Source organism: Plasmodium gallinaceum (genome assembly GCF_900005855.1).
Source record: "Plasmodium gallinaceum strain 8A genome assembly, contig: PGAL8A_v1_76, whole genome shotgun sequence".
NCBI classification, from domain to species: Eukaryota; Apicomplexa; class Aconoidasida; order Haemosporida; family Plasmodiidae; genus Plasmodium; species Plasmodium gallinaceum.
In genome coordinates, this window is record NW_021628238.1 from 2,492,248 (window position 1) to 2,518,433 (window position 26,186).

The 26,186-nt window shown below is 19.5% G+C and overlaps 2 protein-coding genes across 2 annotated transcripts; one reads left to right on the forward strand and one right to left on the reverse strand.

Annotated features, from left to right (window-relative positions):
• Nucleotides 1-1,601: 1,601 nt before the first annotated feature.
• PGAL8A_00254900 (conserved Plasmodium protein, unknown function) lies at nt 1,602-21,752 on the reverse strand (the record flags this gene model as incomplete). Its single annotated transcript, XM_028671290.1, has 1 exon — nt 1,602-21,752. One exon carries the CDS (start codon nt 21,750-21,752, stop codon nt 1,602-1,604), a length of 20,151 nt encoding a protein of 6,716 aa, XP_028527957.1.
• Nucleotides 21,753-23,651: 1,899 nt separating this feature from the next.
• PRPF4 (U4/U6 small nuclear ribonucleoprotein PRP4, putative) lies at nt 23,652-25,469 on the forward strand (the record flags this gene model as incomplete). The annotated part of the gene is made up of 1 exon (XM_028671291.1): nt 23,652-25,469. The coding sequence occupies one exon, from the start codon at nt 23,652-23,654 to the stop codon at nt 25,467-25,469; it is 1,818 nt and encodes a 605-aa protein (XP_028527958.1).
• Between the last annotated feature and the right edge of the window lie 717 nt (nt 25,470-26,186).

Consider the following 26,186-nt stretch of genomic DNA (forward strand, 5'->3'; position numbering starts at 1 on the left):
ATTTAGTAATTTAAATGGTAAAAAAAAAAAAAAAAAAAAAATTAATAAATAAAAAACAAATTAAAAAACAACAAATCTCAAAATATTAATATGTATTAAAATAATAAAAAATAAAAAGGGGATATACTTTAAGATGTATCGTTATTATTTTGTTTTATTTTATTTTTTTTTTTCTTTATTTAAATTACAATTCTTAAAATAACTATTTACTAAATATGCACAAATATATTGAATATCAAAAAAAAAAAAAAAAAAAAAAAAAATTTGCACACACAATTCCTTCATGAAATTACACATTTTAAATAAAATTTTGAATTATTTTTTATATGTTTTAAATTTTTCGAAGATATATTTAATAATAAATTAAAAATCAATAAAAACTTTATTTTTAACTTTCTTTTACTTTTTTAAAATGTCACCTTTAAAAAATTAAAATATTTTAATTTATTATAAATTCTATTGATTGTTGTACATAGAATATATAATATAACATTTTAACTATAAAATAATTTTTTATTAACATTCTCTTATGATCTTAAGTAAAGAAAGTGTATATTGGTTATTTTTTATTTATATTTTCTGTATATGGATAATGAAAAACGTTTAAAATTTAGCAAACTTAATTTAAAACAAGGTAATAAAAATCTGTATAATATTTTTTTATCTAAAAATATTTTAAAAATAAAAAATTGACAGATTTGAATAGACCCTTCTTTTACATATGTTTGTCTATTTTTTAATATGCTTATTTAATTGATTATTCTAAATATATAGAAAAATAAAAAAGTTTTTTTTTTTTTTTTTTTTTCTTTTTTATAATTTCTGGGAATCATAAGAAATAATATTATATATATGAAGATAACATATTAAGGAACATATTACACATACTCGGAAAATATATAAAAACAAAAAAAAAAAAAAAAAAAAAAAAAATATAATAAAAAAAATAAAGTTAATATAATAAATTACGTGATTTTATTTAGATAGAAAAAAAGTCTAAAAATGCTAATGTAAATATACAACCAGGGCTTTAAAATTATACTAAGTAGTTATTTAAAAAAATTGTATATACAAATAGATTTAACAAAAAAAAAAAAAGGGTAACAATAAAGTAAAAAATATAATATTATATAATGCAAATCTTAATTTGGTAAAATATAATAAAAATGTTATAAAATAACTATAAAAAAATATACTCATTTAAATAAATTAAATTCACATAAAAAATTAATTAAATTAACAAAATCCTATAACAAAATATATAAAAAATAAAAAGTAATTAATAAAATAAGTGTACTTTTGTCTTATATTTTTCAAATATATATTACTTATAAATATAAATTTTTTTTAAAGCAAAATTAACAATTAAAAATAATATAGATTTATATATAATTAAATGTTCTAATGAAAATGTAATTTCTATTTCATTTTTTTCATATTACTTATTAAATCTTTTATGATATTTTGAGATATAATAATGTTCTATATTTTTATTATATAATATTGTATTAGGATTTGAAGTTTGCTTTACAATTTTTAATAGTATTTTTAAGGTATTACTATAAATTATTTATTTTTTTTTTTTTTTTTTTTTGTAACTCCTAATTTACAGTTTTCAAATAATAAGGAGATTTATGTATAATAAATGATAAAAGAAGTGAAAAAGCATGAAGAGCAACTTCTTTAGATTCACATTTGACTAACTTAGAAATATATATATATTTTTTTTTTTTGTAAACATTATTTTTATGGGAATTCATTTTTTTACTCTTTAATTTATTTATACTTCTTGCTTGTTCATTAATTTTTATATCCTTTTGCTGGTATTTATATGTATAGTTTTTTTTGCATTCCTCTTTCTTGTTTATTTCATCGTTTTGTAAAATGAAATCATTATAATTCTTTACCTTTGTTAGGTTATTAATTTCATTATGACTTTGACTATTTGAATAATGTCCTTCTGTTTTTTGAATATTATTTTTTATTTTGCAGTTTCTTTTATAATCATTATTATTCACTATATCTGATCTAGAATTTTCGTCTTTGTCATAGGATAACTGCTCTTTGAAATTTTTTTCAAAATACTTTTCGTAAGTATTTTTTTTTAAAATTTGTTTCATTTTATAATATGATTTATTTTTTTTATTAAATAAAAAATTATTAACCTTGTTTTTTCTATATGTTTTTTTTATTTTATATAACGATCGATAAAGTATTCTAATATAATAAGAAGGTTTAAAATCACCAAATTGCCTAAAATTGTGTGGATTAAAAATACTTCTGAGATTCCATTTCGTTTTACTTTTATTATTTTTCTCTTCATTTATATTATTATTATTATTATTATTATTATTATTATTATTATTATTATTATTATTATTATTATTATTATTATTATTATATAAACTAGAACTTTTATTATTAATTTTATTTTTATTTTTATTATAACTTATAGTTGAACAATTTTTTGTTTGGCCATTATCCATTTGAATTAATAAAATGTCAACTTTCATAATGCAATTAATAGATAAGCACCACAACAATTTATTCTTTTGGCAATATCCTATTTCTTTATTACTAATCCATAAGAAACTTTTTATATTACTAGGAATATTCTCCTTTATAGTATATAATAGAATAATGGCTACAATATTTTTTTTTAAGAGTTCTTTTTTTCTCTTTTCTTCATTAATGACATGATAAGAAAATGATAAAGGATATTCATAATCAACAAATTTTGCATAATCTTTTATTATGCTCATTTTTTTTGGTCTAATGATAGATTTCATAGTCAATGTTTGTATTTGATTTAAAGTACCAATAAATAAAAAGGTGAAAAAAGAAAAAATACTATTAAATATTCCAAAGAAGAAACTACTAAAACCACTGAATAATCCATAAGATAGAACTTTTAAAGTAGACAGAAAAATTTTAAATTTATCTTTTTCATTTTTTCGAACATCTTTGCTTTTTTTTATAGCAATAAAAGGTTTGTAAAAAGTATTAGCACAGCTAATAGTAATAATGCTTAAAAATGATTGGCACCCATAGCAAATTCCTTCAGCACAATTTGATGGTTGATCTAAAATTTCATTTTGTAAAAAATTACTATTTGTAAAAATACTGTAATTATCAGCATTTCTTGAAAATCTTTCAAAACAAGTACTCCAACTACCACATAATCTACTAACACTATCAAGTAGTCCTGATAATAAACTTTTTCCAAACTTTCCCAAAGTATTTAATAACAAAATACAAAATAATAAAGGGAAAGAACATGCATCAACACTCTTTTTTAAATCTTCAATACATGCAATATAACCCTTTTTCCAATGCTTGTAAATTATTAACGGATTTCCAATAAAATCTACAGCACCTAAAACATTAAACATTTGATTAATTCCTGGATTAATATAATCATTCATAATTTCATCAAATAACAACACATATAATGAACCACATATATTTTTTTTTACTTCTTTATCAAAATGTATATGTGCATCACTAATATTTGGAATATTCATAATTAGAACAACCAATGCATTCATAACATTTGATTCCATTATTTGACTTTTTTTATCGTAGCTTAAACTTCTATTTTTTATATTTATTATTAACTTCATTTCATCAATTTCTAATTTAGATATAAAAATTTTGTCAAGGCTAATTAAATTATTTTTCATATTTATATTTTGTATTTTTTTTAAAATTTTTTTCCTATTATTTAATGAATTTTTGTAAATTTTTTCACATTTATATAAATACTGTAATTTCTCTTCATTAAATATATCAAAATTATTATTACTATTAATGTAGGATTCTTCCCTTTTCTTTTTTAATGATACAAATTTTTCTTCTTTTTCAATACTTCTATTATATAATGGAGTATCATTATTAATAGAATAAAAATAATCATTATCTTGTTCCACGTAATCATTTGTATTATTATGATGATTATTGGAATTTTTAATATAATTATTATTACTATCATTAGTTAAATTATTTTTTGCTTCATTCTTATGTAAATGATTTATAATATTATCTAACTGCATTTTTTCTTTAACATCTTGATCGTCAAATTGTTTTTTTTTTTTTTCTAAGTTTTTATATTCATTTATCATAGCAATATACCTTTTTAAATCTAATATATCAGTGCTATTTTTATTAAATAAATCGTTGGAATTAAATATATTGTCATTACTTTTATCTAAATCGTAATTTATATTAAATTTAAAGTTTGCTATTTGCTCATATAAATAATAATCTTTTAATATATAATGTTTTATTAACCCATCTAAAGGACCTAAATCTTTTTTATATTCTAAACTGTCAAAATCATTATCTTTTAATTCTATATTTTTTTCTAAATTAAGAGAATTATAGTTACTTAAATCAAAATCTAGGATTTTTAAAAGCTCATCAAATATCTTTAATATTTCTATAATAAAATAAGAATCAATATTTAAGCTCATTGGAGAAATTTTAATATTCACTTCTGATAATTCCAGAAAATTTTTCATATTTCCTCTTTTTTGTTTAATTATAGTAATACTAAACACAGAATTATATTCTGAATAAAAAAATTGAGGAACAAATAATTTGTAAGAATTATACAAGGGATTGTTCCAATTAGTACTAATGAAAAGGTCTTTTTCAGTGTATGATTCATATGAACTTTTCCTTCTTGAGCATAAAGAATTTAATATATTGAGTGTGTTTATTTTTGAATTATTATCGTAATCTTTAATATAATATGGAAAAGCATCATTTGAATTATTATTCACATTTTTACATAATGTGTTGTCTTTAGTTAACTTTTTTAATGTTCCACTATTGTGTTCCATAAATTTATCGTTTGTATTAATTAAATTGCTTAACTCCTTTTTTTTTAAATCAACAATTGGCAATAACACATTTTGATAATCTGTATTTTTTGTATGATTATCTATTTGTAGCCATCCAATATTTATATGAAATAAGTCTCTCTCACTCATTAGTTTATAAACTATTAGAATATATTCCATAGAGAAATATAAAATTTCTTCTAAGTTATGATTATTTATACTTATTCCTATACCCTTGAAAATAAAATGTGCAAAAATATTCATGTTCAAATAAATTTTTTTTTTTTCATCTTTATTCATAACTTTTTTCTGATATAAATCAGTTATAATATTACTTGTTTTTGTACCTTTTTCAGTTGAACTTACTGTGTTTCTTTTTTTAAATAAATTGAGCAAATACCAAAAATGTTGATTTTCCTTTTTTCTTTTTATATTCTTTATATTTTTGTTTTTGTTTTTGTTTTGTTTCATATATCTACTTTTTATATATTCACTTTTAATTTTACCACTAAGTAGATTGAATGATTTTAATAATTTATAATTGCATTTATTATTAAAAGACATATTATTGAAATTTAAAATACTATTTATTAAATCATCATAATTTTCAAATGAAAAAATAGTTTTACCATTATATGTTTTTTTTGTGCATAATATATAAATAAATAAATTCCCTTTTTTTAATTTTAATAGAGTAATATTATTTCCATCTCTTAAATCAATTATATTTATATTTTCGTCATTTAAATTTTCAACTTGTTCTGAAAGTTTTTTTAAATGAAAAATTTTATTGTTCATAATTTTTGCATCTTCATTAGCTGTTATATAATTTGTTGCTAATAAACTTAAATAATTTAATTCATTTCTTAAATTTGTCTTATACATATTTGTAAATTTATTATTTATATTTTTTTCTTTCCCATGTCTATTTTTTTTTTTTTTAATTTTATTTTTTTCATTTCTTTTACTTGATAATATGTTAATCTTTAATTTAGGATCTTTGTATGGGTTGTAAAAGGAAAAATTGAATGCGTAATCTTTAAATATATTATCAAATGATTTCTTTTTTTTTTTTGGAATTTTATATAAAATTTCCGAATGTTCATAAATACCTACCTGCCTTAATTGGATATCATATCTCGTTAAATTAATTAAATAATAAGGAACAACATCAATATCTTGAAAACGAACAAATTTACATCCTTTAAATGTTGTTACTTCCATTGAACAACAACTGTATTCGTATGGAATATCTTTTTCTCTTATTAATTCTTTATAAATATCTAGATGCTTAACGTCATTTTTACCATTCCTTTTTAATAGAAAGTTAATCTTTTTTAGTTTATTTTCTTCTTTTTTAAAATTATCATTTGACACAACCGGATGGCGAAAATAAACCATACTAACTCTTGTTAAATCTAAAACTTCCGACCAACACAAAAATTTAAATTTATCAAAACATTTATATTTTTTTACAATATTATTTTTAAACGAATCTTTATTTTTATTTTCTATGATTTTATTGGAATTTTCTTTGTTAGTATTAGAAGAATTTTTTGATGAAGCATGGTTGTTTATGTTATTACTTTTCTCCATATCGATAAAAACGCTTAATCTCTTTGATATATCATTATTTTTTATGTTATTTTCATCACTTTTATCATATCTGATTGAATTATTTTTTATATTATAATTATGTTCTTTCATATCATCGGCTGATTTTTCTTTTTCCTTTTCCAAGCTTTCTAAATATAATTCCTTTTGTAAGTAATCATCTATTAAATAATTAAAACTATTTTGAAAAATACCACACATTTTTAACATAACTTTCTTTTTAGATTGTGGATGAAATTCTACATAATTCCCTGGTTCTAACGTATTATATTTAAAATATGTATAATTTTTTATAAATTCCTGAAAAACTATGTTCATTTTTGTATTATTTATTATAACTATGTAAGGTAAAATTTCCATAACTGTAGTTCTGAAAAATGGCATAGGTGCAATAGACATATATACACTATATTTTAATTGGGGTATATTATTATTTTTATTAGAACAAGTTAATCTTGTAATTGATAAATCTGTTATTCGAAAATCTTCTGATTCCAAAGGTTTCTTTACATTACTACCATAAAAAAAACATTTTTTTTTTTTTTTTCTTACTTTACTGAAAATATTCCTTTCATAATGAATTTTTCTTATTTTCATTTTTTCCATATTATTATTATTATTATTATCTGCATTATCATTATTATTACTGTTATTATAATTATTATTATTATTATCTGTATTATTATTATTATTATCTTTATTATTATTATTATCTTTATTATTATTATTATCTGTATTATTATTATTATTATTATTAGTATTATTATTATTGATATTAGTATTATTATTGTTATAATTAATAATGTCATTATTATTATTGTTATTAATATCATTCTCTCTTCTTATAATATTATCTGTATCTTGTGTATCTTCTTTTTTGTCATCATTTGAATTGCTTTTAAAAGAATCGTTTATCCAATTAGTAAATTTTTTATTAAATGGGCTAATTAACACTTCATTGTTTTTTTTAATAATATTACGTTTTTTACTAAATTTTGGTTTTTTAATCATATATTTTTTCAATGGATAGTTGCTCCAATTTTTTATTTCTTTTAATGTTTCGTACGATATAATAACTCTGTTTCTACGTAAAACAAATTCACAAGGTAGTAATTTTCTAACATATGGTTCGATAACAATTACATTTTCATCATTTAATCTTTTTAATTTAATAGGATAATGTAATCTATTTATTATACAAGCTGAAGCAAAAAATGTGCATGAAACAGAATATGTACCATGATAAATTTTTTCTAAAGATATATCTTGATATCTATTTTTTCCAGTTTCATAAAACTCATTAAAAATTGCCCATATAGTTAATTTTTTTTGAAATTCTTCGTATTTTGAAGTTTTAAAATTTGCACATTTACCTAATAAATTATCTACTTTTTTCTTTTTTAGATTACTTAATTCTAAATAATTCACAATACCTTTTGTATTATTAGACAAAGAAAATGTATTGGAATAATCATTAGATTTATATAAGATATCATTATTTGTATGACTTACATTATGTGTACTATTATTATTATTATAATTATCAAAATTTTTAAAATACGTATAACTTTTCGCTTCTATGTTCCTATGTGATTCTTGTTTCTCTTCATAATCAAATGTAAAAAAAGAAGTTATATCGTTACTGGCTTCCTTCTCTAATATTATTTTTTCTCTCCCTTTTTTATGTGGATAATTTATTGATATATTTTTTGAATAATAACCATCAAAGGAAATATTTATATTATGAGGCAAAAATGGTAACTTTATACTTTGACCAGGATTAATTTTTATTTCGTAAATATATTTATTACTATCTTTTCTTATATTAACTATGAAATTCATCTTCTCTAATTCTATTTCACTTTTAAAATTTTTATCATCTATATTATTTTCTTTTTTAATATTTTTATATATAAATACATTTTTATCATTATTCACTTTTTTTATTAATAAATGCTTATCATCCAACACTCTTCTCTCATTATCATCTATTTTATTTATTTTATTTTTTTCTGTCAATGAATTTTTATTTAATTTGTCTATAAGCAATGTAATTTTTTTTTCTTTTTTTTTGTTATTTTTACATTTTTTCTTTTCTTCAGAGATTTCTGATTTCTCTATTTGATTATAAGAACAATTTAAATTATCTTTATCACTATTATTTGAAGTTTCTTTTATGCTATCAAACATATTTTCTTTTACATTTTGTTCTTCATTTTCATCACAAGATAAAATTCCATTATTATTTTTATTTTTCTCTTTTCCAAAAGTACTCTTCTTCCATGAGCAAATCTTGTCACTATTACTATTACAGGAATTTTCTAAAGAACTAGAATCATAATTATAAGCCGCTGTTTTATATGCATTATATTTATCAGCTGAATTATAACTTCTATCACTATTTTTCCTTCCTTTTTTTTTTTTTTTGGAATTATTTTTTAAAATTTCATAATATAAAAATATAGTTTTGGGTAGTCCATTATTAATCATTAATACATGTTCAATACTTATTTGATAAAAATTATGAGCATCTTTTTTATTTAAAACATAATTAGGGTTATATACACTAATAATAGATGAAGTAAAATAAAGATCCTTTAAATTCATATAATTTATATTATAATTATTAATAAAACTTTCGTTATTTTTCTTGTCTTTTCTTAAAATTTTATTTTCTTTTAATAAATGATTTTTCAATTTAATTAAATGTGGTTTAAAATGTTTCAATGTTTCTGCTAAAAATGGAGATTTATAATTTAACATATTATCTAAGGTATTCTTAGAACATAAATAATCGGCATTTTTTTCATTATCTAAAAAGTCATATAAATTAGTTTTATGAATTTTTTCATTTTGTATGCATATCCATATAAATGAGTTTTCAGCTACGAGCCAATATAGAGGTATTGGTATTAATTTATTACAGTTGTTAGATATCTCAATAAGATCTAATATATTTTTATTCTCTTGTTTTTTAAAGTATTCATTTAATAAAGCTTGTTCTTCACAATTCTCTTTATCATAATCATACAAAGAATTATCATACGAAGAAGTTTTACTATGATTAGAAAAAAAAGAATTGGATAAAGAGGATAAACTAATATTTGATAAATCTGTTATGGGTAAAGAATCATTAGATAGTTTCTTAGAAACAGAAGTAGATGATTTTTTCATAAAACTAAAAAAAGGGTCATTTAGAGACATTATATTTTTATATGATTTAGGTAGATAGTTAAATTCTTCATTCTTCTCATTACTAAGATATTTTTTTTCACTTTTATCAATTTTTTTTCGTTTTGTTTTACTTAACGCGTTTTTTATATATAATTCCTTAATTTTCCTTTTTATTATTTTTTTTTGAAATTCATATTTTAATCTGTTTTTTCCACTTTTCTTTTTTTTATACTTCAAAGGAGCTAAAGAACTAAATTTAATGTCTCCTGATATGTAATGCTCAATTGACGATAATTTCATTAATGGTAATATATTTTTAATTATTTTTCTGTTTTTTAAGTAGAAATTACTTTGTGCATGATTGTTCTTTCTTGTTTTATCATCACTATTATCATTAAAAAAATTATTATTGTGGAACACTTTTTTTTTGTCCATATTATATTCATTTCCATTTCTTTTTTTCTTTTTTTCATTGGAATAATCATTTGCATTCATCTTATATTCAATTAATTTTTCTATTTTTTTGTCAATTTTTAATGTATAAGTAGGTGGAGGGGTTGGTTTTGTGTTATATTTATGAAAATATTCTTTAAAAATACTAGTTTTGTTAACATTCCCTGGAACAGATTTAAATATATAAAGGGGGAAATCTGTGTTGTTTTTAATAGCCACAATAGATGATATAAAAAAATCATATTCTTGTTTTTCTTCATGACTAACTCTACTGCTTGTTCTGAAATAGATAAATAAATGGTTACGCGGTTGAGGAATATTAGAAGGGCACCATGACTCATCTTGGTTAGTATAATATTTATTGAAGCTATAATTGGTAGGATAAAGAGTAATAGGATTACTACCAGATGAATAATTTTCCATTTCTAATAATTCTTCATTGTATATATCTTGTTCTACTTTTTCATTTATATTAGCTGGTAGCCTCCTTTCCGGAATAATTAATCTTAAAACATCTTCATTTTCTTTTTCAGTATTAAGAATATTAGAAGGAATATCATAAATATAATTAAGTAATCTAAATCGAATAAGAAAAAATTTTACTTTTCCGTTTGCATGAGTTGGTAAATCTAGTGATTCATTATTACTAATTATTTTCCACTGATATTTTAAAGTATCTTTATTTTTATTTATAGAAGAATCCGAATCAATGATATGATAATTATTACTTTTAAAATTATCTATATTTTTTTTTTGTCTTCTATATTCTTTTATAATATTTTCTTTATTAATTTTTTTGTATTTGTCATATTTTTTCTTATTTTGATTCTTTTTGTCATCTCTTTTTGTTATACTAGAATTACTATTATTTGAATCATTTTTTAACAGTTGTTCATTTTTTATATCATTTTTACTAGTTTGTAATACTTCTAATTTATTAATATAGTTCTCTTTGTTTTTTTTTTCATTTTTCTCATTCTTTTTATTTGTATCTTTATATGAGCATTTTTTTTCTTGTATTGTACAAATGGCTATTGGTTGCCCCAATAAATTATTTATCTTACAAATATTATTCATTTCTAATCTTTTTTTTTTTTTAATATAATTAAATAATTTAATATGTAGAACTTGTTGGGAATGTGTATTTAATTTTTCTACATTAAATTCATTTTCATACTTTGCTAAATAATCACCTGGATACTGACAAGAGTATTGATAATTTCTAAGCAACTTTTCTAATATTAATTCACCGAATATATAAGTATCTAACGATCTATTTACAATTCGTAAAACGTCAAGTTTATTATATCTGAAAAGTAGATTTTCATTAGTCATAAGAATTAAGTCTTTGTATTGTTCATCATTAAATGCCCCATAATAATTTGGTAATAACATTGATGTAAGGGTATCATCTACTTCACTTACATTTTTTTTCTCTGTATTGGTTTCATCATATTCAGTTTGATAAACTGTGTTATTTGTATATGGATATTTCGATGAAGTATCATCAATTTTATCGTTTTTATTTGTTTCATTAATTTTTTTATAATTTTTTTTTTTATCTATATCATTAATATGTCTCCCCAGTAATAATCGTGTTCTTTGAGTTATCATTGAAAAAATAACGCTACAGCACAATGATAAAAGATTATCTAAGAAGTTAAAATTCAAGTTAATATTTAACCATGAAAAATAATAATATAAATGAATTGGAGAGCTTAATTTTTTTTTTATTGCAATAATTTCAGTACATATAGGTTCAATAAATGTTTGATAAGAATTTTCTTTTTTATTAAAATTTTGACAATATATTAAAAATTCTATCTTACATTCGACATTTTTACCTTTTTTATTTTCATTATAATTTTTAATATTATTATACATAGATTCGTTTTTTAGAAAAATTTTATTAATGTTTTTATATTTATTACTTTCTACTTTTATGTTATTTTTCCCCTCTATCTCAGTGAATTCTAAATCATCATCAATTTTTTTTCTACAAAAAATTTTTTTAAAAATTTTTATTATTTCTATTTTAAATTGCTTTAAATTTTTAATAAAATTTTCCTTATTAAATAATTTCCATATTCCCTTATCCCTCTTAACTTTGTTAGTTTCTTTTTTAAATGTATTTAATGTTTCATACTTAGAGATGCATGAATCATTTAAATTATTATCAAAATTTCCTGTATTATATAGATATTTATCATTTATTTCATTCATTTTTTGTATGACAATTTTATTATAATCATTATTCAATGATATTGTTCTTTTTTCATTATAATATTTTGAAGGAGTATTTTTATTGGAAACTACTGCAGTTTTACTAGATATATATATGTTGTTTCTATTTTTTTTTTCGTTATTATATGAATAAATAATATTAGATTTACATGAATTGAATTTACAACCATCATTATTATACTCCCTTAACATTTTATCATCATATGTGGAACAATCTAAATTTTGTTTTTTAATTAAAGAGGATTTTATATTTTTCTTAAAGGCATCACTTTTTTTATAATTCATAATAAATTCTTTATTATTTGTAATTTTGTCATTTAAATTAAAATTTTTTTTTTGATATGAAGAATTCTTTTTTAATTTAAATAGTTCCAAGCTATCATTGCGTAAATCCTTTTCATATATATTTAAGGTATAAAAATTAATACGGAAATATTCTATAACAAAATTTAAAGAACATCTATTGTAGGCTGTATTGGAGTCCCATATTTGAAAAATGATAATATCAAAATTTATATTAAAATTTACCCTTATATTTTCTATGAAATTCAAAATTAACATACTAAGTAAACTATAGTCCATTATAAATTTTTCATTTTTTATTTTTGTATCAGAATTACTACTCAAAAAATTATTATCTTCTTCTTTAATACTATTTTCAGATTTATTTGTAGATAATATTTCTTCATTACCCTCTTTTTCTTTTTCTTCTTCTTCTTCCTTTTTCATGTCTTTCTTATTTTTCTCTTCTTTTTTTTTCTCTTTCCTTTCTATCTCCTTTTTGCTTTCTTCTTTTTTCTCTCCCTTATCTTTTTCTTTAACTGCTAATTTACTTAAATTTTTTGCATATGAATTATTACTATTTAAATAAAAACTGATATATAATCTGTCAAGATCATTATTTGCATTTGAATTTAAATTTTTTTCTGATTTTTTAAAAGATAACTTCTTTTCTATATCACTTTCATTAGAAATTAATTCTGAATTGTTTAACAAATTATCACTTAAATTGATAACTGATGATGTATCATTAACATCAAAATAAAAATTATCAGATAGCATTAAATCAGCTAAACTATCATAAAAAGGGTCATTGTATGAATTAATCATGTAAGAATCTCTTTCCTCTTTAGTTTTCGAGGAGTACAATTGTATGAAATAGCTATAAGAATCACATATAATATTATATAACTGATTTAATAAAGTTAATGAATTAGAATCTACATTAAGAACTATGGGTTCAAAACTAAAATTTATGTCTATTCCTTCAACCTCGTTTTGATAAATTAAATTATTTTTTTTTAGAAGTTTTAAGCTTGTTATTAAATTAATTCCTAAAAATCTTTCTAATAAAGCCTCAGAACTGGGTAACTTGATTTCAAAATTGAAGTTTAATCTACATGGTTGTAAAAGGATATTATTATAAGGAACATTATTCCAATCAATATATGCTTTTAAAAATGAATTTTTTGTTACTGGTTTACTGATAGCACTAGTGATTTGAGAAAGAAATATATTCATATTCATAATACACGGAAGAAATGATGATATATAATTAAGGAAATACATAAAATTACTTTTTAAAGCATCTTTTACATCTAAAACATTATTTAAATTTGAATAATTTAATGTCTCTATTAATTTATTTTTTAGGGTAGTTTTTTTGTCACATTCTTCAAGAAAGTCATTCGATTTTATTACAGTTTCTGCACTTTCTAATTTTCTTAAATCATTATTTTTTTCATCTTCATCATCTTCACTTATCTTATCATTTTTTTGTTTTTTTTCATCATACAATAAAAAAAAAATGACAGACTTTAAGCAACCTTTTGTTGCTAAAACATAGGGTTTTTCTATATTAATATTTTTGTAATATTTAATTTTTTCACGAAAATTTTTTTTTTTTTTTTCTTCTTCTCCTTCACATTCAACTATATTTTTATAGTTATGTGAATTTCTCTCCCTAATATGCTCATTTTCCCTTGTTTTCTTGTTCTTTATTGTGTTTTTTTTCTTTATTTTCATTGATGATCCCTCATTTTTCATTTTTTTTTTTTTTTTTCCATTAAGAAAATGTTTTTTATTTATATTATTTATTAAGTAATTCGTTTTTTTTTGTGGTATTCTAATTGGATCTAATGATACCCAAATTTCAAAGTAATTTATTTCTACATCTATGTGAACATATGGATAATCTTTTGTTTTACATAATTCTTTTGTGTATGAAGTATAATGTAAATTCATCATATGGCAACAATCGGAGCAGTTTTCTTCATCTTTTAAATCATCGTATAATTCTTTTTTTTTTAAATCATTATCGCATAATTCAAAAAATTGCTCTTTTCTTATAAATGTATCCTTCTGTTTATTAAATGAAGAATCATGTAGAAGGGATCGAGCTGATTTCATAGAGCTTTTTTTTTCTATATATTTATTCTTATTATCACTATCAACATCTTTTAGATCAATTCCACTTAAAATATTACCAATATTTCTGTTTTTGTTAACTTTGTTAAAATTATAGTTAAAAAAGTAATTTTCATTAAATAATATATCCTTTATAGTTTTATTTATATCTGTTTTATTATTAATGAATATAATATTATTATTATTACTATATAATTTATCATTAGTAATAATATAAAATTCTTCATTTTCTTCTTCTTCTCTTTTATGAAATATTGTATTTTCTTCTTTATCATAATCAGTATTATCACTACCATAAATCGAAAATTTTAAATTATAATAATTTATTAAAATATTATAAGGTATTTTGTATCCTTCTACTGAAGAAGAGGAAAAACTTTTTGTATTAAAATATAAAATATCATAATTTATTTGTTGAATTTTTTGTAAGCAATTTAAATGCTTATTTTCACTTTCATCTAAATTACGGATTATTTCTTTTTCAATTACATGCATTTTTGGTAATAAATCATTTATGTTTAAAATCCACACAACAAATTCATCTATTATCTCCCAAAAAATTTTAATTTTCATCTTATTTAAAATAAATTTAAAAGAATGATTATTTTTAAATAGGAAACCATAATATATTAGAACAAGATGTGTCTTTTCAAGGTCTGGTAAATCAATTTTGTATACACAATTATTTAAAAATGTATCTTTTGTTTCCATAAGTTTATATTCATTTTTTGATTGTATTTTATTTCTCTTTTCTTTGTTACTTGTATTATCTAACTTTGCTATATTTCTTAACTTTTCATAATTTGAAAATGTGCTTTTTTTCACTATTTTCAAATCACTGTGATAAATAGAACTCATACTTAATAATGTAATATTTGTTTCATCTCTTATATCTATATTATCTATAGAATATAAAACATATGCACAACTATTTTTTTCAACTTTAGCAACAAAAAAAATGTCAGAAAAAATTAAAGTATACAATGGAAAGGCATTTTGCATATTATTAAACATATTTTTTTGCAAGTTTTCATTTAAAGTAATAAAATTTTTATTAAAGAAAAAGGAATCTTCATTTTCTCCTTGAATATTATTTTTTTTGTTACAATGCAAAATATCCATTTCTTGTTCTTTTAATATACTTGTCACATTACAGCTATTTTCATTATCCATTTTGTATTCATCGAATTCACTATTTAATTTTGTTTTATTTTCACAGAATTTATTTTTATTTTCTGAGTTTGAAAGGTTTTCTAATAAATGAAAACTACTAAAATACTTGAGATCATTATATTTGTTTTTCTGCTTCAGTGGACTTTTTCTTTTCCATAATCGTATAAATATTTTTTTAATAGAAAAAGAAAAACTGCACGTAATAGTAAAATTATCATTAGATAATCTTTTTTTAATATTTTCTATATCATTTAACATATTTTTCACTTTTTTCTTTTCAAAATCATCTAATGATTCATCACTTTCATAATTTTCTACTAAATCAACCCATGAATCGTCTTCAGAAGAGATGTTTTCATACGTTTTTGCTGCTTTTATTTTTGATTTTTTTTTTTTTCTTTTTGTTTTTTTGTTTTTGTTTCCTTCTTTTTTTTTACTTTTTTTATATGAATTATGTATATAATAACTAAGAGATGATGAATTGGAATAATAATTTTCTTCCCTCATTAATACTCTTCTTTTATTTAACAGATAAGAATCAGAAAATTCATTTAGATTTATAATATTACTAATATTTCGATTTAATGTGCTCTTTTTTTCATCATTATTAAGGTGAAAATTACCATTATCTGTTTCACTTATCTTTTTATTTTGCATTATTGAATTAGAAAATTTCCCTTTTGTTTTATTTCCATCACAGTTAAAAGAAATATAGGCATTATTTTTTCTACTAATATTATATTCATCATATTCATGAAATTGTTTTACAGAATTATTTGTGATGGAATTATTTTTATATTTTGAAATAGACAATTTTGTTTTATTTACTCCAATGTTACTATCACTTAAATATCTAGTAAATGTTTCCTTATTGCTTCCATGATATTTCTTCATATTTTCCACTTTTTTTGTTACATTTTCTATGCAATTATTCATCTTAGTTTCCTTATTTTGTTCTAAATTAAAACTTTTTGAACTTTCTTTTTTAAGCAATTTTTTTTTCTTGATATCATCTAATATAAGATTGTTGTTTTTTAAAGTTGCTCTTTTATCAGTGAGACATTTTTCATATTTCTCTCTTTTTTTTAAATATTTAGTTTTTCCCTTTTTATCACTTCTTTTTTTTTCATTAGTAACTTTTTTTTTATGAGAAGATTTTTTCTTTAAAATGGATAAATTATAGCTGTTATAGGACATCCCATTATTATCAATAATCTTTGATTTATAATATTTGCTGTTTAATTTAGATAATGACTTTATTTTTTTTTTTAAAAATAAAATATTTTTTTTTTTATTTGTTAATTCTTGTAATGTGTAATGCTCATAAATATCCGTAAATATGAGAAAAAAAAATTCAATATCATAATCGCAGATATTAATGTATAGATCTTCTTCATTTATTTTAATAATAAACATAGGGTAAATAGGATTAAATTTAATATGGCACAATTCAATGGAACAGAATGTTTTTTCACTCATTGTAAAAACATAATTGGAATCATTAATGTTTTTTTTCTTATTTTTAAAAATTATATCGTCAATACCATAAATATTGGTCATACTGTTCCAATTATTTTTATAATTTTTGTAAAAATCGTCACTTTTTAGTTCTTCTTCTTCTTCTTGAAGTGGATTAAGACATGATTTAAAAAAAAATAAATTATATTTTTTATTTGTTAAATTTATTTGTTTACTATTTTCGTTTAAGTTGGAATTTTGTTTTTCACTACGTTTATCTTCTATATCATTTCTGGATAAATTTAAGTTATTAAAATTATTACATGGGCAACTTGAAGACCTTTTAACACTTATTTTTCTTCTATTGTTATATTCAGAAATAGAACAAGTGTTGTATGAATTTTTTTTACTTATTCGCAAACCATATATTTCAGATTTGTTTCCATCACTACAATTATTAAGGCTATTATTATTACTATTATTTGAATTAATAATGATATTTTTATTTTTAATGTTATCTCCATCTTTAATTTCTTTATTCTTTTTGTCACTTAGATTAAATGAAAACTTATCTGGAGTTCTATTTTTATCTAAAAAAAAATCTTTGTTTTGAGATAAAAATAGAAGATGATAAGGTTTAATAAAGTTATCATCTAAGTAAGTGTTATAATTTTTTGCAGCTTGAGGCCAATTGAGTATTCTCTTTATCTTAATTCCATTAAAATGAACAAAAAAAGAATCATAAAGACTATTTTTTGTAGATCCTTCATAAGATTTTAATCTTGTTGATAATTTACTCATGATTTTAACAGGGTTAAGACTTAAACTATATCCTTGAATTTCTGTACTTTTTCCTGATTTTGTAATAATAACTGATAGAATTTTTTCTAATTCTATATCTAAAAAAACATTAGTATGTCTGGTATAATTGTCTAAAATATCATTACAATATTTGGCACCTAATTCTAAAAAGTATTCTTTTTTTTTAAAAGAAAATTTTTTTTCTTTTTTCTTTGATAACACTGCTCTTCTATCCGTAAAATGAAAATAATCATCAATAAATGAATTTACTATTTCTGTATTTATATTTAATATAGAATATGCACAATTATGTAAAAATAATCTATGATCTGGTTTTTCTAATATTGTATATGATTGATTATCATATCTTAAGTATAAAGAAGGGTCATAAAACATTATATCATTTAATTCGTCACAATACATGTTATTTTGTCTTTTTGAAAAAAAAAAATTTTCTTCTGTTAAAAACTTTAACTTTTCCCTCAAATTACCAAAATTTAATGTTTCATTTTCGTCTCTCGATTTTCTATTAAAATAATTTCTTTTTAACAATTTATATTTCTTAATAATTTCAAAATTTGCTCCTTTAAAGAGAAAATTTGTGTGTTTATTTTCATAATAATTTTTTTTGTCTGCCTTTGTTAGTATATATAATACATTTATATCTGGTTTTATGTATTTATTTTCTAAATTATTTGTTACAAGAAGCAAAGTTAATGGATACAATTCTACATCTATTGAATTTCTTAATTCATGTGTGTTAGATATCTGATTATGATAATGTAAGCATTGCATTAAAAGAGCATAAATTTTAACAAAATTAGCTTTTCTATTATTTATAGTATTATATGTTTCCACTGTTAATAAAAATGCACTGTTTGTTATACAAATATCAACACATAAATCAATAGTAAAAATTTTTTCTCTGAATGAATTTTTTATTTTATTATATGTTTTTTGATTTTTCATTAAATTTTTTAAAAAGTGGATACTTTCATTTGCAACATGTTTAAGTTCATTATTTTTATTATTATTATTTTCTATATTTTTACTTTCTTTTTGATTAATAATATTATTATTATTCTTTAATTCTACTTCTTTTTTTAGTTCTTGTAACTTACAAAAAGCTTTACTTCTTAATAAATTAATTATATGTATGGAATGATTATTTTCAAATTCTTCACAATATTTTTCTACTTCTATTTTTTCTTCTTTTGAATTATAAGTGTCCAATAATTTTAACACCCATTTATTTATATATGTAATTTCCTCCTCATTATTTGCCTTAGACTTTTCAAATTGTGATAATATTCCCGCCTTCCAAATAGAATATGTAAAGAAGTTCAAATTTAGCCATTTTACAGTGTTAAACATTTGTTTATCAGAAAAAATTATTTTCATATTTTTTAAAGTAACATATATACTTAATTTAGGTAAGCATTCTTCAAATTCTTTTTCGCTTCTTTTTTGAATACCCCAACTTGAAAAACATCGGGAAAAAGGAAGTTCACCATGGTCAGTTGGAATTAAACTTAGATAAATTTCTCCATAGCCCTCAAAAAAATTCGGATTTATAATATAATCATGTTTTATATTTTTGATAAGTTGTAAAAATATGAAAAAGGAATTTAACTTTGTTTTGTTTATTTTATATGTTTTTTCATACATTAAATAAACAGAATCAATTTTTTTCCTTTTTTTCCTTCTTATTTTTTCTTTTATTTCATTCTTTTTTATATATTTCAAAATTCGATTCTCTTCTATAATTTTTTCCTTTTTTTTGTCTTCTAAATCTATGTAGTTTTCGTAGTAGCTTACTATATTATTATTTCCCTTTTCTTCCTTTTTCCTATTTTTTTCATTACTTACAAAATTTAAATAAATTTTGTCATTTTTTCCTAAATAATAATTATAGCAATTACTATTAAAATTTTCATAATCTTCTATAACGTCATAATATTTTTCTCCATCTTTCTTTTTATTTTTTAAATGTACATATTTTTTGATTCTTTTTTTTTTCTTTTTATTTTTAGACATACAGGGATCATTATTAAAATTTGGATCAGATAAACTTTCTCTAGTAGTGAAATAGCCTTCATTCACATTATCATCAATGATATTATTATTTCCATTATTGCTATGATTATTATTATTATTTCTTTTTAAAAAATTTTTATTGAGTATATTTGTAAAAGAACTTATAGAAAAGAAAGAAACTGCTTTGTTTATATAATTTTTTCCTTTATTTTGAATTCTTATGTTTTCATCATTAAATGAAACTTTATTATTATCATTGTTATTATTATTGTTAACTCTGCTTTTTTTTTTTTTCTTTTTCAATAATTCTTCTTTTTTTTCTTTGATTAATTTATTTTCTAATGAATCAGAAAATTTAACAATACAAGAAATCCAGCTAACATCATTATCAATATTAAAGTCTTGAAGTATTGGCACTGATTTCTCTCCTTTTTTAGAAAAAAGGTAGAAATTATAAAAGTTACCTTTAAAATTGGAAAAATTAGCATTTTTATTATTATTGTTATTTTTATTACTATTTATATAATTATTTTCATTATTTTTATCATTTTTATTATTATGATTTATTTTAAGAATTTTTTCATTTAATTCTAAAATCTTTTGATTTATTTTATTTATTCTTGTACTCCCCATTTCACTTATATGGGGTTCAGAGAATCCATCTTTTATATTTTTAATAATTTCTTGAAAATCTTTTAAATTTTCTTCATTGCTTTTAATATTCTTTTTGCTCTTAAGATCAAATTTTTTTTCACATCGTCTGTTTTTTTTTCTTGGAATTTTTTTTTTTTCATAATCTGAGTTATTAATGTTACTCATAAATATATCATTCCATTGGGAGTAATGCTTTTTATTCATCATTTTTTTCATATTTAAATAATCCATATAAAAACCTAATTTCTTGACAGTGATCATATTGATCATAGTATTATTAACCAATTCATTTTTTTTGGTATAATATCCATCCCTTTTAAAAGGAAGTCCCTCTTTAGGTAAATTTAAAAATAATTCTTCTATGTTTATTCCAAAAGAAAAGCAATTAGAAGGATTGCTAGTAAAATCTTCAATTCTAATATGAACATTTTTAATAGATATATATATATTATTGATTAACGATAAAATCATTTGCCATATAACCCCGCCTTCCACTGAACATACAATGGCTCTGTATTCAGAAGACAATAATAAATTTTTTTTGTTCTCTATATATTTTTCTTTAAATAGTTTATCATCCCAATATTTGGAAGGAATCGTAGATAATACTATTATAACATCTTCTATATATATATTTATTGGATTTTTCATAAAATAAAAAAGGGGCAAATTAATTTTAAAATATCCAACACATCCAAAATTTAACCTACACGGGATATCAAGTAAATCAATAACAGATTGCTTAAAATGAATATTCGTTAATTCTAATTTCCCACTGAGTAAATCACTTAAACCAAACTGTTCATCATTTAATCCATAAATAAAATTTCCCAAAATTTTGTTTAATATATCTGAAAGAAGTTTTTGAATCATTTTTGATTTAAACTATACTAAATTTAATCATTTATAATTTTTATTTAAAAGTTCATATGCTTTATTTTCAACTATATGCAGACCTATTTTTTTTTTTTTTTTTTACGTTATAATTACTTATATACATATATTATTTCTTTGAAAATATCTTCAAATTTTTTTTGTTAAGATGATAAGATTTTATAAGGGAGAGTAATATTTAATATATTTTACATTTCATTTTATATTTCTGTCAAAAAAAAAATAAAAATTATATATGAACTACAATCATATTTTTGTTTATTTTAAAAATCAAATTATAGTGATATTATATATAAAAATATTTTTAAATAATTTAGTTGCATACATCACTCATTTTCCTTAAAGGTTAATTTATACGTTATTATTTTGGAACTAATTATATATATATATATTAATATAATTATTTTTTTAATAGAAAACATATAATTTAAAATTACTTTTTGTGTTACAATAAAAAAAAAAAAAAAAAAAAAAAAGTTGTAAGAACAAAAAAAAAAAAGAAAAAGAAAATTATAAATTATTACAACGAGTTTAAATTTAATAATCTTAATACGATTAACTTTAAATGTTACATAGAACGAAAACATACATTCTGTTTTTTATAAATATGATTTATATGTAAATATATTTTCATTTTTAAATCATAATTGATTGCACACACATTTTTTACAGATTCCTTTTTGTTTAATATGTGTATGTTTATTTATGTGGATATCTTTTATTTCACAAATATTATAACAATAAACATTTTTATAAGTTTTATTTAATTTTCCATTTTTTTTTTTTTTAAGATAAATAGTTCTTACAAATTTGTATTTTAACAAAAAAAAAAAAAATATAAAAAAAAAAAATTAAAATAATAGTAAAAATGAAAATAATATAAAAACAAATAGTAAAAATAAAAAAATAATTTATTCAAAATTTTCTATATGCATATTTTTTATATATTTATTTTTTTAATATTATTTCTCCATATTCTTTTCTTTTCTTTTCTTTTTTTTTATTTTAAAAAAGTACATATTTTAAATAGAATGTGTAATACTTCTAAATAAAAATAATTAAAATTTTTCAATAAAAATAATAGAAACATAAAAAAAAGTAAAATAAGAAATATAATACTTTTAAAAAAGTAAATGTATATAAAAATATACGAATATATCAATATTTCTTAATGACTTTTCTTTAAAAATGTCTTAAAATTTTTAAATAGAATCTTAGTTAATAAAAATAATATGGTTAAAAAAAAAAAAAAAAAAAAAAAAAAAAAAAAAAAAAAAAAAAAAAAAAAAAAAAAATTTTTTTAAAANAATCTTAGTTAATAAAAATAATATGGTTAAAAAAAAAAAAAAAAAAAAAAAAAAAAAAGTAAAAAATAAATGAACAATTTTTTAATAATATTTTTAGTTAATATATTTTAAATTTAAGCTATTGGCTTAAATTATGAGAAATAACAATTATTTCACTATCTAAATAGTATTTTGAAGTTAAATTAATTTTAATAAATGACTTTTCCTTATTTTATTTCATATTATACCTATATTGTTTTAATCTCATATTTATTCCATATTTATTTTTTTTATTTAAGGTATTTTGGTTGAGTGTTCTGTTTTTAATAAAAAAATATATAGTTTTTTTATAATATTTGAATATATATTAAAATATTTTTATAGAAAAATTTATTACAAAAAATAGTACATTAATAATTTATATTTTTTTTTCCTTCTCATAATATTTTTAAATTAAAAATTTGATAAATATATAATTATTAAAAATTAAAAAAAAAAATGAGAAAATTACAAAAAAAATTTATAACTTGCTAAAGATCTTTATAAAATATTTTTTTATTTTATTTTTTTTATACATATTACGCTTGGAAAAATGAAAACAAATGATATTTTTAATGAATCGAGAATACAAGAAAATTTAAAATTAAAGAAAAATGACTTAAATAGCTATGAAATTAATAACGAACAAATATTAGAAGAATTTGAAATAAAAAGTAAAATAAGGAAAGTTTGCGTAGGAATACCAACAAAAGATTTAGATGTGAAAAATATTTTAAGATTGTTAAAAGAACCAATTTGTTTATTTGGTGAAGATAGCTATGATAAAAGAAAAAGATTAAAGAATATACTAATTACTAAATATAATAAATTAATCATTAAAAAACAAAGTGAAAATGAGGAAGAAATAGAAGAATTTCAAAACATTTTAAAAAAATATTATATTGACTTTAGTAATTTGTATGATTTAAGTTCTTCAGAATTCACAAAAGTAAATGATTTTGAAGAAGAATTAAAAAAAAAAACATTAAGTAAGCATATTGCAATAAGTAAAGAAGAGGATAATAATTTAAAAGAAAAGTTTTATACTGAAAGTACAGAAGAATTGAAATTAGCAAGAATAGATATAACGATAAATACTTTGCCCAGAATATTTTTATATAAAGAAATGATAAATAAATTTCAGAAGAAGTATTCTAAAGAAGATTTTGAAAATTATATAACATCTTATAATGAAAATATGAAAAATTATTTAGATTTATATATTTCTCAACTGGGAGATGATAGACCCTTAACCATGGGAAAATTTTCTCCTGATAATAGTGTTTTTGCTGTTAGTAGTTATAATACCTATATAAATATATTTAACTACAGAAATGATAATTATAATTTAATAAAAACTCTTAAAAAAGGTCATGATGATAAGATAAATTGCATAGAATGGAATTTTCCAAATAATTATTCATATTATAGTACTTTAAATTATAATAATATATCAAAAAAAGATTTATTGCTAGCTTCTTGTTCATCAGATAAAACATTTTGTATATGGAGACCATTTTTAAGTGATGAAGAAAATATTTCTTCAAATAAAAAAAATAGTGAAGCTAAGAAAAGGAATAGTGATGATTCTAATGAAGCATATAATGAGAAAATAGGAGAAAAAAAAAATGATGAAAATTATGATGAACAAAATCAGGAAGAAATAAATTATAAAGACGAAAAAAATGATCAAAGTAGTAAAAATTTGTTATGTAAGGTAAAAGCACATGAAGACAGAATAAATAAGATATGTTTTCACCCATTAAATAAGTATGTATTAACATGTTCAGAAGATGAAACTATAAAATTTTTTGATATTGAAACAAATAAAGAATTATTCTATCAAGAAGGTCACAATAGTAATGTTTACTCAGTTGCTTTCAATACATATGGAAACTTATATTTATCAGGAGATACAAAAGGTGGATTAATGCTATGGGATATTCGAACAGGAAGAAGTATAGAAAAAAAAATTGTTCATAATAAATGCATAATGAATATAAATTTTAATCCGTTTATATCAAATATGTTTTGCACTTGTTCATCTGATAATACTATTAAAGTATTTGACTTAAGAAATTTTCAAACATCTTGTAATATATTAGCTCATAATAAAATTGTTACTGATGTCATTTTTGAGCCAATGTATGGAAGATATATTACTTCCAGTTCTTTTGACACTTTTATTAAAATATGGGACTCCGTAAATTTTTACTGCACAAAAATTTTATACAACAATGATAACAAAGTTAGAAATGTTGATATTTCCCCAGATGGTAATTTTATTTCTTCCACATCTTTTGATAGAACATGGAAATTATACAAAAACAAAGAATTTTCTGAAGATAATATTCTATCAGATTTTTTTTAAAATTTATGAAAAATTTTTAAAACTATATTGTAATATTCAAAAATAAGTATATTGAAATATTAAAAATTAAAATAAATACATTATAAAAAAAACCACTTACAGATAAAGCAAAATCTTATTTTATTAATATACACGTTCTTTTTAATATTTATTTTACAAAATATATTTAATATTTTTAAATTAATTTCATATTATTTACATATATATATATATTTGTTTTTTTTTTTTTTTTTTTTTTTTTTTTTTTTTTTTTTTTTTTTTTATTTATATATTATTTAATCCAATTTTTTTTTAAATATATCATTTTAATAAGTTTTTCATAATTAATTTTTTTATTTTTTTTTTTTTTTTTTGTTTTTTTATAGACTAGAATAAAATTTTTTAATTATAGTAGATTGTAATCTTTTTAAATTGTTATATAACATTTTTTCATATTTTTGAAAATTAAAATATTATATGTATATTTTATGAAATTGCAAATTATAAGTATTTTAGTTTTTTCATCAATTTCAATTAATACACTATTTCTTAAAAAAAAAAAAATAATGTATAAATAATGAAATACATATTTTTATATAAAGAAAAAAATAGATGGAAATACTTAAGGAAAAAATTTGTTATATATTTAATTTTTTTATCTTGAAGATCTTTTTATAGAACTATTTACAGCAACAATTTTTATAGCTTTTTTTTTTTTTTTTTTTTTATATTTTTTAT